The sequence below is a fragment of the Mustelus asterias genome, chromosome 2, assembly GCF_964213995.1.
Source record: "Mustelus asterias chromosome 2, sMusAst1.hap1.1, whole genome shotgun sequence".
Lineage (NCBI taxonomy): Eukaryota > Metazoa > Chordata > Chondrichthyes > Carcharhiniformes > Triakidae > Mustelus > Mustelus asterias.
The window spans coordinates 69,014,790-69,031,196 of NC_135802.1; the positions used below are offsets into that span (position 1 = coordinate 69,014,790).

Consider the following 16,407-nt stretch of genomic DNA (forward strand, 5'->3'; position numbering starts at 1 on the left):
GGCCCCAGCGAGAGAGAGTGTGTGTGTGGGTGCGTGTATACTAAGAATTATGGGAGCCTGGTAACTCTGAATTTTCTGATCGGCTCTTCTTGAGCCTATCAGCAGTCAACGCAGAACAACATCAGGCTCTGACTGGTGGAGTCCCCTTAAGAGTGGGAAAACCCAGACGTTAGGAGGTGGCGGTGACTTGAGAGCAGTTCAGACAGATCTTCTGATTGTCTGCTCTGAAGTTTCCGTTAGTAAAACCAGGTTTCAGATGTTCAGGTCTAGCACCCTGAGGGAACTGTAAGGTTGATGACCTTACATTGGGATGTGAGCCTGTGACGTCTTCAGCGATGACCGAGGAGGCGGCGCTGGCCAATCGCCGTCAAGGAGACCAGTGGGGCGACTCTCGACCTACAGGCCAAGGCTGATGGAGGCAGTCAGGCAACCAACCAAAGAACAGAAGCCAGGCCAGGGAAGGCCTGATAAAGCCAGCAACAGCCAGGCAGTAAGTCCAGAGCACAGGCAGTCATCAAGACTCGAGGCTCGGCCGCCCGAGTAAGAAGTGAGCAACTGAGAGATGTGAGAATCAGCCGGGTATCAAGGTGGTTTTCGTGGAGCAGCAAGCAACTCAACCAGAGGCCAGGACTGAGAGTGAGAAGTCTGGGCAGCAACCAGACCGGCAAGGGTAAGGACAAGAGCAGAGGCCACAGCAGGTCAAATCGCAGAGCCCCGAAAGTGCAAATCTGCTTCTGGCCTGAAGAAAGTGTTATGCCAATACACAATTATACGCAAAGTAGTAAAGCTTTGATACTTTACTCATCACAAGCGTTCACCACAAGAATATCAACAATGAGTGGTAGCTACTTATCTGACTGTAGGTCAGAAGCCCAAACCTGTAAGGATAGAGTGAAACATTTCCATCGAAATAGATTGTGCACCCCCATTATTGTTTCTAGTAGGATTAGTCAATTCAGCGTTAAATGACATCTGGAGGACAACATTCCTTATTTCCTTTACAAGATGCACTGCAGCAATTCACTAAGGGTCCTTCAATAGCATCTTCCAAATCTGCCATCTAGAAGGACACCAGATGCACAGAATAACTAGGACCACCAAGTTCCCCACCAAAAGCTATCAATCTTCCTGACTTTGAACTATATCACTGTTCCTTCATAGTTCCAGGATTTTGACACCGAAACAAACAAACTAATTTTTAAAAACCATGATGTGAGTCAACAGAGTATCCAATCACAAAAATACAGAGGGCTCCATCCAAAACTTATGAAAGTCCAGGGAACAAATAGCATTTATAAAATGCCTTCAATGCAATAAAAGCATTCCAACAGATATATTATCTGATAAAATTTGGCACCAAGTCAGCTAAAGGATATTAGGATAGGCACGCAACAGCTAGGTTTAAGAAATAGTTTTCAAGGAATGATGTAGAGAAATGATAAACGGGTGAACACTTTTTGGGTAGGAATTCCAGTGATTAAAGGCACAGTCAACCAAAGGCACCAAATGCCAATTGAACCATAGAATCCCTACAGTGCAGAAGGAGGAATTTGGCCCATCAAGTCTGCACTGACACTCTAAAAGAGCATCTTACCCAGGCCCAAACCACCCCACCCCTCCCCATCCCTGTAACCCCACACATTTACCAAGGCCAATCCACCTTATTTATACCGTCGTTGGACTCTAAGAGGCAGTTTAGCATGGCCAGTTCATCTAATCTGCACACCTTTGGACTGTGGGAGGAAACTCACACAGACACAGAGGGAATATACAAACTCCACACTGACAGTTACCCAGGGACAGAATCGAACCCGAGTCCTTGGCACTGTGAGGCAGTAGTGCGAACCACTGTGCCACCGCAGCACAATTCTTAAACTGACGAAAATTGTAGATGCGCAAGAATTAGACTGAGATCTCAGGAAGTTATAAATCAGGACGAGGTTACTGTGACCAAAAGAGGTGAGACACATGGAGGGGTTTGCACAAAATGGTGAAAATTTTAAATCAACGTGTCACTGGAATTCTAAGAACGAATGTTAACAATGAAGTTTGGCAGTGGAAGATCAAATCCCCATCCTGCCTTTGCCAAGCAGCCACACCTTCACCTTCCAATGGAATTCACTAAATACTGATCAGGAGAGAAATTCAAGTTGACTTTTTCCCCTCCTGGTCTGGATCACTGAGTCTAACGCTAATTGCCCCATTACTGTTTTAGTTGATAACAGCTAACAACACCAACCGGTGGTGTGCCAGGAGGACCTTGCTGGAATTTAGAATCATAGAAACCCTACATGAAGGAGGAGGCCATTCGGCCCATCGAGTCTGCACCAACAACAATCCCACCCAGGCCCTATCCCCATAATCTCACATATTTACCCCACTAATCCCTCTAACCTACGCATCCCAGGACAGTAATAGGGCAATTTAGCATGGCCAATGCACCTAACCCGCACATCTTTGGAGTGTGGGAGGAAACCGGAGCACCCGGAGGAAACCCACACAGATATGGGGAGAACGTGCAAACTCCACACAGACAGTGAACCAAGCCTGGAATCGAACCCAGGTCCCTGGAACTGTGAGGCAGCAGTGCTAACCACTCTGCCACCGTGAATTGCTCATTTACCAGTTGAATCATTGGATAAACTCTAGAATCAAAATACACTTCTCTGGCATTATAAATTGAACCATTCCATAATGAACAAAGAACAATACAGCACAGGAACAGGCCCTTCATCCCTCCAAGCCCGTGCCGCTCCCTGATCCAAACTAGACCATTCTTTTGTATCCCTCCATTCCCACTCCGTTCATATGGCTGTCTAGATAAGTCTTAAACGTTCCCAGTGTGTCCGCCTCCACCACCTTGCCTGGCAGCGCATTCCAAGCCCCCACCACCCTCTGTGTAAAATATGTCCTTCTGATATCTGTGTTAAACCTCCCCCCCTTCACCTTGAACCTATGACCCCTCGTGAACGTCACCACCGACCTGGGGAAAAGGTTCCCACCGTTCACCCTATCTATGCCTTTCATAATTTGATACACCTCTATTAAGTCTCCCCTCATCCTCCGTCTTTCCAGGGAGAACAACCCCAGTTTACCCAATCTCTCCTCATAACTAAGCCCCTCCATACCAGGCAACATCCTGGTAAACCTCCTCTGTACTCTCCCCAAAGCCTCCACGTCCTTCTGGTAGTGTGGTGACCAGAACTGGACGCAGTATTCCAAATGCGGCCGAACCAACGTTCTATACATCTGCAACATCAGACCCTAACTTTTATACTCTATGCCCCGTCCTATAAAGGCAAGCATGCCATATGCCTTCTTCGCCACCTTCTCCACCTGTGACGTCACCTTCAAGGATCTGTGGACTTGCACACCCAGGTCCCTCTGCGTATCTACACCCTTTATGGTTCTGCCATTTATCGTATAGCTCCTCCCTACATTATTTCTACCAAAATGCATCACTTCGCATTCATCAGGATTGAACTCCATCTGCCATTTCTTTGCCCAAATTTCCAGCCTATCTATATCCTTCTGTAGCTTCTGACAATGCTCCTCACTATCTGCAAGTCCTGCCAATTTTGTGTCGTCCGCAAACTTACTGAACACCCCAGTTACACCTTCTTCCAGATCGTTTATATAATGGTTTGCTGTTTTATTGTATTTTTCTTAAAATTATCCATTTGCCACATCTCTGCCATTACATGTTAGTCTTTTGACAACCCCTTCACTTTCTGACCATAGTTTTTCTTCATAAGTTGCAGTGTGGAATTTATGGAAAAATCTCATAAAACAGCGAATTATAGTTGGTCTTGACTCTGATTATATTGTACAGAATTGACAGTTGCATTTTCTTGGTGACCTCGGGGTGATCTTCCTCTTTGCTAAATACTTGTGCGAGGGGTGTAAAAACTTCACTGTCCATAATTTTTACAAAATATAAAGAGACATGCTCATAGCTCTCTCTAAATATTCTAAACTGAAGAAGGCTGAATCTATGTCTGTCTGTGACTCCCCAAACAAATGCAGTACCAAAGAAATGTGCTCTTCGTTATCTCTGAAGAGCCACTAACAACCCCCTGTGGGCTGCATAGACCAAATTCAAAGAGTGCTCGACAAAGGCCATCTGCATTCATAACCCATGTTAATCAAGTGGAGTCTACCTGTCTGCTAGGACGAACAGCCCCACAACCTTCTTTTTCAATTCTTAATCATAGAATCCCAACAAAGCAAAAGGAGGCCATTTGGTCCAGTGAGCCTGTATCGACAACAATCCAATCCAGGCTCTATCCCTGTAACCCCACGTATTTACCCTGTTAGTCCCGCTGACACTAAGGGTCAATTTAACGTGGCCAATCAACCTAACCCGCACATCATTGGGCTGTGGGAGGAAACTGGAGCACTCTGAGGAAACCCACACAGACACGGAGAGAATGCGCAAACTCCACACAGTCACCCGAGTCAGAATTGAACCCAGGTGATGTGAGGCAGCAATGCTAACCACTGTGTCACCCTGCCACGAGTGAAATATTCAACCATCTCATGGACTCAGACGAGAAATAAACACACTTTTGACAAGGGCGGCACGGTAGCACAGTGGTTAGCACTGCTGCTCCACAGCTCCAGGGTCCCGGGTTCGATTCCCGGCTCGGGTCACTGTCTGTGTGGAGTTTGCACATTCTCCTCGTGTCTGCGCGGGTTTCCTTCGGGTGCTCCGGTTTCCTCCCACAGTCCAAAGATGTGCGGGTTAGGTTGATTGGCCAGGTTAAAAATTGCCCCTTAGAGTCCTGAGATGCGTAGATTAGCGGGTAAATATGTGGGGGTAGGGCCTGGGTGGGATTGTGGTCGGTGCAGACTCGATGGGCCGAATGGCCTCCTTCTGCACTGTAGGGTTTCTATGATTTCTATGAAAGACAGTGTGAAGTGGTAGGACTCATCTGACATGGACCTCTGATTTGTGGAATCAGTCATATTGCCTCGCTGTAATGCAAAGTTAGTCTGCCATTTTACAGTCAACTCATAGCTTAACAAATCAGGTGCTTAAACCCAACTACACTGCTCCTATTGAAATTTCAGTACCGTTGCCTCCAAACTGATTCATCTCTGCATGCTTATCTCAATGTGAAGTCAACGCCACTGGAAACGTAAATTATACAACACCAGTTTTCAGCTCAATGACCTTTGTGAAGGAATGAATACCTCATTGCATTTTGATTCTGGGCTCTAGAACCCACCTGAAACAATATTTCTCTTCTCTGTGGTCTCTGCATTACAATTTTTTCCTTTTTCTACCTTCTTTTACAGTCTGAATACAAAGGTGACAACATTGCAACCTTCCTCCCTCTTTTCAGTGTGCGCAAATAAACTAACCCTTTGAGTTCAACCTATCTTGTGTGTGCTGTGGGGTTATTAATAGAAATTGGATCACACCCAAACCGAGGGGTTGGGAAATACTCCACTGCTTACAAAGGGGGAAGCAAATCCAAAAAAACCTTTCTGCTTATGGACGGTTGGTGGGAGGAGAAATTCATTTAAATTAAAGCCCTTCCTGTCTGTAACACATGATTTGCTGCTTGCTGTCTCTGGCAAAAAATAGTACGTATTTTAAAAACTGAACCTCAAATTGTTGAACTAGAACAATTCAAACATTTTCCGGTGAACTCAACAAAATTAATTGAAGAAGTTTTTGAAAAGAATTAAATGAAAAATGTTAATAACTGTCTTTGTATTAAAATGGATCATGTTTAAGAAGAATTATTCTCTCTCAGAATATTCCGATTGAAGACTGGGACTTGCACATTAAAACTAGAAGAGCTTTTTCTTTCGCATTCCCCAGGTACTTTTCATTTGTACAACATTTTCAAATCTTTTATATGCATTTTGCAACTACCTTCCACTTCTTGCAAAACAGCTTTTGAAACCAATGTTATGAATCTGTTTTGAACCAATGTTATGGATTTATAACCTAATGTAATCATGTGCTGGAAAGGAATTAGAAACACTTAAAGACGCGGGAAAAGAGTTATAAATAATTTGAACTCTACACCTTTGTTCAAGACCATCGCAGAGTACCGTCCACTGCATTAGGCTAGCGAATCCCTTTCAATTAGCTATTTTATATTTTAAAGTAGTCAAATCAACAAGAAAATGATCCCACAATTAGCAACATAAAAACCAGTTCAGAACATCTGAAAACATTAGGATCTTATTTCCGGCAAACTGACATGATGGATCCAAGCAGAAGGTTACATGTTAAAAGTCTCACAACTCGGACTACCTTTTCCATAAGACGTTTCTCGCCCCGTACTTGGCTCTGATGATCCAGCGGCACTTGACAAATCTCATCCTCAAGGCAAGCCAAGCTCACTGTGCAACCCATGAGAATCGCGGAGTTCTCTTTGCTTAACGAGCTCTTCTCGACACTTTCTTGCACAACTTTTCAGGTTTAATCGACAATGTTTTTAAACAATAAGCTAAATCTTCTGACAACTGGCTGTATTCAACCTTTGCCCTATAACCAGAACAGGTAACGGCAAACAGATACAGTACAATTTATACAGTGTCAGGCTCCAGTCAACATAAACTGACTGGATTATCCAACGCAGTGGAAAAAGCAAGGGATATGTCGTGTGCCTTTGACTCCACTAAGGAAATGAAGCCTTCCTACTCTAGTGGGAGGGTTCCTGGAGCTGGGTACTACAGTTAGAAACGTTGTTTTTTAAAAAGTTGGAAGCTTCTCAATGTAATTCATCCAATCAGCCAAGAAATATTACGCTCCTCAAAAATGATCTACACACAAAAAAATGACGACATGCATTTAAAGACATATGGGGTAATTATTTTAAAAACAAATATGCTCCTTAGAACAACCATAAATCAACAATTAAACTGAGCAAAGAGACAGTCCAAAAAGCTTCATATCAGATCAAAGTGATTTTGTTTTACTAAAGACATCCAAATAATGCAGCTGGATGATGTACTTTACCTGCATAAATAGTGCATATACTTAATGATGGCTAATGTCACCTATAACTACTTCTTTCATGTTATGCCTTTTATTCACAAGAATTGCTGCATTGAAGTATTTACCCTTATAAGCAAAAACATTACTTTTGGAATTTGAAAAGATGCCTTCAGGGGGTCTTTTTAATGAAATCCAGACCTTCAGCTCTGGCTGAAGTTAAGAACAGCTCAAGTATCAGGAAATGAGCCCCATCTGTGCTCTGTGGATTCAAATAACACTGTATTAAAATGGGATTTTTAAAAAGCGAATCAATAAGCAAACCCCTATGGTCACTAATTATGTTTGTATTTCACTGTTTCCCATCATTTTGTTTAAATACTGTGCATAAATAGCATGGAACAAGAAAATGAGTTTTGTGTCTCTAAAAACAAAGTTCCCTATTTTTCCAGTTAAATTGAGGCAACGCTATAGTCAAACTGATTTACTTTCTCCTAAAAGCACAAAATCTGGCAAACAAAATCACCACATCTTAACTGGCAACTCTTTCTTGAAATATTTGGTTCTCCAAAAAACTTTTTGTTACATGCTGGAGTATTCTCCAACAGCCATGGAGCAAACAGTATAAAATTCCACAGCAGGGTAGAGGAATTCAAGAAGGAACTCAGTTAGAGTCAGAACAATGGCACATTATGCTCTGCGATATAGGCCAAACCCACATAAAGTTTGCTTCTGTTTAATTAAAATAACTGAACTGCAAATTCTTAAAGACGTGAAACTGCTCCCATATGGTGCATTGAGTGGCAGCATCAAGGCGAATCAATGCTAAACAGGCCTAAATATCGGGCGGTCCTATGTAGAAGCTTCTAATCTTGACCAAGATATCTCCGTAAGACTTCATGAGTGAAACAGGCTATCTGAATCAATAACACAGGATGCGATTACACTGCCTGATGATGCTCAGCTTAAACAAAATGTCCCATCATTCCAGCTGCAAGGTAAGTTCATTTTTCACACAAAGCCATTAAATAAAACAGATCTGAAAATCACCATGGCATCAGGTTTATTAAAGAATCAAATCAATGCAATCCTCTTCAAAGGAACCACACTGCACCTATCAGATAACTCGTTACAGGGGTTACAATCGAAAGTTATGAATTGGAGGTGTTGATTACTCTTTTGGAGTTGATGTCCACATCAGTGCTTCTGGAGAATGAATGCTCGCACAAGGACAGACAGATTTCACAGACTGGCAATTGGGATAATCACAATCACTGCCAAACTTATAATTTCAACTAATTACAACAATTCTAACTAACAACACAAAATTTGCTAAAATTAGAATGGCCATGTTAACCCCTGCTTCTGTGATAAAGAGGAAGAAGGAAATCTGAATCCTCTCACCAGTCAATCACTTGGAAAAAATAAGACACAGGAAAATTTGTGACAGACAAGACTCTAAAACTTAAAATGAAATGCAAAAGTGTATTATCTTGGAATTTATAGAATACTGGCTAAATAAAAGCACAGGCACAATTATTGAATCAAACTGATGCTGTTGATGCAAATGTTGAGGGAGCAAATACAGACCCGAGAGTGCCTCATGTCCTTAGTGACAACATTTTTTAAAGACCTCACTTCATATAGACAAGATTTCTGAGAAGTCCTGTTTAAAAAAATAAGCCACAAACTATTCCAAACCATGCACCCTTTATCGAAGTAGTCTTGGGATTCAAATGTTCTCTCAGACTGACAGTATTGTTACGTGTCAACCTATTTATATCAGCTTTCAAAGCTTCTAGTTAGCAGGTTTGTTTTAAAATGTGGAGACTTCATTAAGCTCCAATGTAGCAGTACTTTCTGACCTTGCGGAGACAAGCAAGGGCCTTACTACACCCTTCCCAAAAAGCAACAAACACAGCTAAGGGGTAAACTGTTGGAAATTTGAAAATACACATACAAGAGATTTGGGAGAATTGTTTTCGAGAGGGAAGTAGGATGGCGAAGGGACAAGGGAACATGGATAATGAAAAGAGGTGAGCAGAGATGTTCTTTACTATGAATGAAATGACGGGAGCAGTCGCCAAATTATTTACAATAATCTAGGGATTCAAAGTTGATTTCACATACTCAATCCACCAAATGATTATCCAAAGTCAGAGTTGATACATGCCTCCGGTCAGTGAAGCCATGCACACATCAGTCATCCATTTATTCTACTTCAACCACGAGGTACCTTCATTGGTTTGTTCAATGCTATAATGTCTAGAGAACATTGCCATCCGAGTTCATCAGAACTGAAAGATAATTAATCTGAAATGTTAAATTTGCTTCTCTCTCCACAAATGCTGCCAGATCTGCTGAGAACTGCCAGTTTTTATTTCAGATTACCAGCAACTGGAGCATTTCATTTCTGTATGACTTCGCACAACCTGTGCTGGATATCAATTGTTCTCTTCCATGTTACTTTGACAAGGCCTTACTGTGCACATGTAGTCAATTGACAAAACAGCAACTCCCTTTGAAGCACCTGTTAGGTGCTTTGGGATGGATATCCTGAGGACGTAAAAGGTACAGGTCTTGTGGGTCCCATATAGCTCCAAACCTCCTTGAGTAGATCATCGCACATAGGAACCACTTTACGAATCTCTTAAATGGCTGTGCTCACACATCACGTGAATATGTCAAAGTTGCTGACACTCCTGGCGCCTGTAAATTTTCCTCCTATTCTGGAGGAGCAGCAGCCAGCCAAGCTCAACTATTTCCCCCATCACCCAACCATGTCGTATTCAAGCTTCACTCACCTGGACTTACGTTCACTCAGTGAAGGCACCTATACATTTAGGCATCCAACTGTTTTATTTCAGCTAGAAAGTGATGTTCTATTCACTGCTGTGTCTTCAGCACTGCAGATCTTTTGCAAATACTGCAAGTTAACAGTTTGAAAGTGAAAAGTGATGGTGGAATGCGTATCTGGAATATTATCCTCTTAAACTTCACAATGAAAAGTGTTGACACACAGGAACTCATAATAACAGAAGGCTTGTGACATTTACAGTCGACCCTCATTACATGAAACTCTTGAGCACAAATCTCTCCAGGTAACAATTCTGTTTGTGGTTAAAATGTAATACTATTCGAATCCAAACTAAAATATTTCTGGGCAGGTTTCCTTCACTATAGTTGTTAAACTTGCCATTCTCTAGAAATTTATAGTAATGCTCCACTTGAATTGATGCATTACTCATTAGATGTCAGCCCTCAAACTTCGACTAGACACAACAGTGTTACCTTTCAATACTGTAATTCACTGTAATCTTTCAGTGTCGTTATCATATATCAACTGAACGGAGCAGTCTTACTGATTTCAGCCAACAACTAGAAGGAATGGGGAACATTTCCAATATAGTGTCACGTCACTATAGGTAAGAATGATGTTCAGCATCCAAATAGCATGGTTGCAAATAATGAATATATGGAAGAGGTAACAATGAAAAGTATAACCTCAGGATCCAAATGACAACTTACAAATGTTGTTTTCAAAGGGCTTAACTTTATCACCTAAAAAAAATTTTTTTCTAACACTTTCCTGCTTAATATGCTTCTCTTGATGAACATAATTCCAAAGTTTTAGTCAGGTGGACAAACAAAAGACAGAGGGAAGTGGGGATTTTACAGAGCCATCTAGAGTGGGAATCATAGTGCACGAGTGACTAAATTATGCAGGACGCAACATTTCAATTTCCCGACAGCAGGTTGAGATGCAGAGATAAGCTGCAGAGTCAGCAGCATGTTTGCTACATCTCAGGCCTCACACTGGTCCTGTGGTGGGTTCGTTAATACTTATAATAAACATGCACTCCAGGAATACTCATTAGTGCCAAACTTTTTTAAAAATAAAGTCCCACCCTCAAGATAAATACAGTCAAACATCATGACGTGAAACTCTTAGTATAAATTTCTCCTGCTAACAAATTCTATCTGTGGCTAAAATTGAAATGCTATTCAAATCCACAGGAATCTTGTCACACCTGGTTCACATTTGTTTGGCTTTGTGCAGTTGTATTGGAGATCAATGATTTATCTTGTTTAATTCTATGGCAGCAATAGTATGGCAGATTGGGTGGAATGTAGTTGACGGGAAAATGGATCCAAGAGATGAAAGAGGGAGAGGTTAAGGCATAGAGGAGTGAAGTGGGAAGGGCCTGGTAACAGCGGATGTAGAGACTTCAGTAAAGGTAAGAAGAAAGAAAGGCCTAAGGGGGGGGGGGGGGGGGGTGCCAGTTTTGTCCAAATGCATGTCCATCTCGGGGTATCAATGATTAGTAAAGATCTAAAATGAAACAAGCTTGGGCCATCTCTAATCTCTGAACACAATACAAACTTAACTTCACTGAAAATGTATAAATGCAAGTTAGTGTACTGAAGTTGTGCTTTTTTTACCTTTAATAGATTTAAGAGCTACACTCTGCAAATATCTACAAGTAAAGTTATATTTGAAAAAAACTGTGCCCCCAATAAGTCTTATGCTCCCAATGGAAGTGGGCAGGAAAGTTTTGACCGTGGCGCAGAGCCTCCCAGATTGAACGGGGGGGGGGGGGGGGTCTTTTAGAGCCAACTCTAGCTGTGGCTGACAATGGGTTTCACCATGAAAAGCTTCCCCAGTCACAGAGTCACACGAGTCTCCCATGCACGAGACTGATACTTTAAATTTTAATTGCAATAACATAGGAAATGAGAAAAGGCGAGAGACTGGGCGTGGCACACACTTTCAGTTCCACCATCATAAACAGTATGCCATTGACCAAATTCCACCCAGACATTCAACAAAAACAATCCTGCACCTCTTAGCACAGGGCTCTTCTGTGAAAAAACATTGGTGTTGCTACAAAAATAATCTTCATGTGCCATATAATTTTTCTGTTTTTTGTCATCATATGAAACCCAACTGTTCCTCTGGATCATAAAACGAAAAAAAAAAACACTGATTTAGTTGGGCATGAAACCTTTAGTCTCGATTTATAACAATTTATTCACACATTGCACACTGCTGCTTCTGTTTCCACATCTGTGAAAACTCAAGTCACTGGTGTTTGTTACCCACAGGGATACGAATGTTAACACTCAACCGCAGCAAAGAGTTTAATATTTAAATATTTTCTGAAGGTGTATATTACATTGCCAATCCATTTGTTTATATAATAAATGTTTCTGTTAAAACCAGACAAAAGTATGTGCCTTTTGCAAACCTGCGACTGTGATTCTGAGGAAAAGTTGCTTTCTGCCTACGCTGACAAACTGGAGTTCATTTGTCAAAAGGCACCTTGGGCGGGATTTTACGGCCTCGCTCGAGCAAGACCAGAAATTCCTGCCCAAGGTCAATGGAAATTTCCGTTGTCGGACCCTCGCCCGTTCAGATTTTGTGGCCATTGTGCCAGTCGCAAACACATTCTGCCAATTGCTAGAGATAGACTAATTAAGCTCAGTCAGGCTTGAACTAAATTTTAGCTGCTTGCTGTATTTCATGTGCAAAGGTTCAGAATTTTAAAAAATACATGTAAGCATATACACTCAAAGTAAATGCAACTGGTCAGTGCTATGGGCTACAGCACAGTTCCTTTCACCTCTCGGACCCAAGTTTGAATTTAACAGGCTCAATAGATTAGTAAAAATCCAAAATGAAACAAGTTTGGGCAATCTCTAATCCATAAATATGACAAACTCAGTTTCACTGAAAACATACAAATTCATGTTGGTGCACTGAAATGGTGCTTTTTCACCATTAATAGATTTCTGAGATACTTGAGCTTCACTCTGCAGAAACAATATGACCATTAACCTAGTTTTCCTCAATAAAGCAGAAATGTCTGGCAAAATTCAGCCAGTTTGGCAACTCTGTTTCGCTCTCCACAGATGCTAACGTTTTGAGTCCGTATGACTCTTCTTCAAATCGAAAGAGGGAGAAATGCGAGGGATTTGATACTGTTGAAGGGGTGGAACAGGTGAAGCAAAATAGAAGATCGGGAGCTAGGAGAGTTTTGACAAAATACGTCATGGGCACAAGACAAAGGAAATGTTAATGGTAAGATTAAAGACTAGAGAAGGTACTGATAGTGGCATGAAGTTACAATAACAGAATGTCTTAAAAGAAGAACAAGTTTCAGCGTTCTGTGAAAACAAAACGTTTTTAAAAAGTGGGGGGGGGGGGGGGCATTTAAAAAGGGGGTCAAGATGGAGGAGAGAGTTCATGGCCTGAAGTTCACCTCCACATGCCTTTCCTCAAAGCCAATACCTGTTAATGTACCCATGCCAAGCTAACACTGCCCTCACCTATTATCTGAGTCACCTGTTTTGTCCTGCTCCATGACCCACCTGATGAGATTTTCACAAACAAGATTCTCACCCTGGACCTGTCACCGAATCGTTTCACCCTACACTCTATCCTCTGACTGTTGTCATTCCTTCCTACCACCAGTATCCTGAGTACTCTCCCTACGACCTCACCCTCTAAGACACCCACATCCCCGGATGCTTGCCTCTTCTGTCCTGTCTTGTCATAAACTGTGATACATGGACCCAAAATCTCTCAGCACTGCTCTTAAAAGGTAGGCAAAAGTACTACCTGCATATCCCAGGATGATCTGAAGCTCATCAGGTGCACAACCTGTATATACATTTGGGAAACAAACTGTTCTCATCATATGCTGGCAGGCACTTAATTTGAATAGGACACGTTTATTCCACCAAGTTGGCCTTTTAGTGAGCATTGATGAGGTGCAAATTAATGCAAATATGATCCCAAAATAGAGCAGCAGGAAACTCAAGCTATCAAGCTCAGGAGAACAAAACTCCAAACTAATTTTCACTAACGGAACACTGACATTTTCCATTCCCGTCCACCCCCGCCATCTCCAGTTGGCTTTTACACTGTTACCCTTCAAAAGTTCCTGAGATGAGACAAAATGTAATTATCTGCTCTACGAAACAATGATTACAGCAGACATGATGATCAAATTCCTCTGGAATATATCGCCAGCAAGGCTCTTTAGAACTGTTTATCAAGCCAGAGAGCAGAGGCCAGAAGGCTATGCTGAAAGGCTGCAAAGAGCTCTCTCACCCTCTGAAATAGCATGCAGATTTGCAAAGTAATCATCCTAAGATGAAAAATCTACTGTAAACCAGAACCTTTTGGGGATAAAACATAGAAATCTACTCCATATAACTACACCCAGAAAGACAACTGAACAGAACAGCCGCAACATGGAATCACCACATCAAGACAAGCTAAAGGACTGCTAACTGTATGTTTTTTTCTTCAAGTCTATCCTACTATTCAGTGAACTGAATTAGTTGTGCATGGGGTCCCAGGGAATGGGTATGACATATGAACGATGGTTGCAATTATTTTTTAATTCTGGAAATTGGGTCAATAAACTCATCTTGTTCTTTTATTTTTATCTCAAAATATACATAGTGGGGCTCATGCAGCATTGGGAAAGCACATTCTCGCTAAATTAACCACAAGTTAAACAGGTAAAGGAAAGTGGAGTTACGAAGGTGCCGCATAGGAGACTGTTAAATAAGTCCCCATGGTATTAAGGGTAAGATCCTGGCATGGATAGAGGATAGGCTGACTGGCAGAAGGCAGAGAGTGGGGATAAAGGGGTCTTTTTCAGGATGGCAGCTGGTGACTAGTGGTGTGCCTCAGGGGTCAGTGCTGGGACCACAACTTTTCACAATATACATTAACAATTTGGAGGAAGGAACTGAAGGCACTGTTGCTAAGTTTGCAGATGATACAAAGATATGTAGAGGGACAGGTAGCATTGAGGAAGCAGGGGGGCTGCAGAAGGACTTGGACAGGTTAGGAGAGTGGGCAAAGTAGTGACAGATGGGGTACAATGTGGAAAAGTGTGAGGTTATGCACTTTGGAAGGAGGAATGGAGGCATAGACTATTTTCTAAATGGGAAAATGCTTAGTAAATCAGAAACACAAAGGGACTTGGGAGTCATTGTTCAAGATTCTCTTAAGGTTAATGTACAGGTTCAGTCGGCAATTAGGAAGACAAATGCAATGTTAGCATTCATGTCGAGAGGGCTGGAATACAAGAGCAGGGATGTACTTCTGAGGCTGTATAAGGCTCTGGTCAGACCCAATTTGGAGTATTGAGAGCAGTTTTGGGCCCATATCTAAGGGAGGATGTGCTGGCCTTGGAAAGAGTCCAGAGGAGGTTCACAAGAATGATCCCTGGAATGAAGAGCTTGTCATATGAGGAAAGGTTGAGGACTCTGGGTCTGTACTCGTTGAAGTTTAGAAGGATGAGGGAGGATCTTATTGAAACTTACAGGACACCGCGCGGCCCGGATAGAGTGGACATGGAGAGGAGTTTCCAACAGTAGGAAAAACTAGAACCAGAGGGCACAATCTCAGGCTATAGGGACGATCCTTTAAAGCAAAAATGAGGAGGAATTTCTTCAGCCAGAGCGTGGTGAATCTGTGGAACTCTTTGCCACAGAAGGCTGTGAAGGCCAGATCATTGAGTGTCTTTAAGACAGAGATAGATAGACTAATAAGGGGGTCAGGGGTTATGGGGAAAAGGCAGGAGAATGGGGATGAGAAAAATATCAGCCATGATTGAATGGCGAAGCAGACTCGATGGATCCCAAGTGGTCTAATTCTGCTCCAATGTCTTATGGTCTTATGACATTCAATTTAGAGCAGAAGGAAGTGTGTTCATTCTAAAAGTTAGAGTACAGCTAATATGGTTCAAGTTCTTTGAATTTTGTGAATTCAGTAAAATTCTTTTGTTTAATCTGTGAACCTTGCAGCTTAATTCTTACAGCAACTATCTGGGTTCTTGTATTCCAAACGAAAGTAAAATCAGTACTGATCTCAACAAAGGTTACAACAATACAATGGCTGCGATTTCCCCCCCAAAAATCTAAGTGTCATAATGGCAAGAAAACCGGAGCGATCAAACCACAATCGTGCCACACCTAGTCATTTTTTGGAAGAGTGGTGAGTTGCGTGCCGGTTTTGGGGTGGTGGGGGCCTAACACACCGGTGAGCCCAGCTGAGCCATTTTGAAAGCGCAACACAATCTCCCAATGCACTGGGAGACTCCCTCCCTCCCCCCTCGGACATCAGAACACCCCCCTCATTAGTGGCATGTTTCCCCACCCCCTCCCAACATGGCTCGCCGGCTTCGGGGCCCTCGCAATGGGTCCCCCTTCATGACCCCAACCACCAGGAGGCTTCAATGGCCTCCCAGTCTCCCGACATGGCCATCACGCCTGGGCTGCAACTTTCCAAAAAATAAAACTGCCTTAACGGTGAGAAAACCAGAACCCATCCCAGTCCCCCAGTTGATGCCATGTTTCCCCACCCCCTCTCAGACATGGGGTGTCAGCATCAGGGCACTGGGGCCCTCCCAGTGGGCACCCTTTTC

The 16,407-nt window shown here is 42.4% G+C and overlaps 1 protein-coding gene across 2 annotated transcripts in view; it reads right to left on the reverse strand.

The window, feature by feature from the left end:
• The window catches only part of tns3 (tensin 3), a 435,511-nt gene that overhangs the window by 358,553 nt on the left and 60,551 nt on the right, over positions 1-16,407 (reverse strand). Inside the window, exon 1 of one of the 2 annotated variants that reach the window (XM_078236654.1) lies at positions 6,275-6,290. The exons of the other annotated variant lie outside the window; for it this stretch is intronic. Within the exon in view, the coding sequence (XP_078092780.1) occupies positions 6,275-6,283 (9 nt within the window). The 5' untranslated portion in view covers positions 6,284-6,290. Of the gene's footprint in view, positions 1-6,274; positions 6,291-16,407 lie in introns of those variants that run through there. 2 annotated transcript variants of the gene reach the window in all.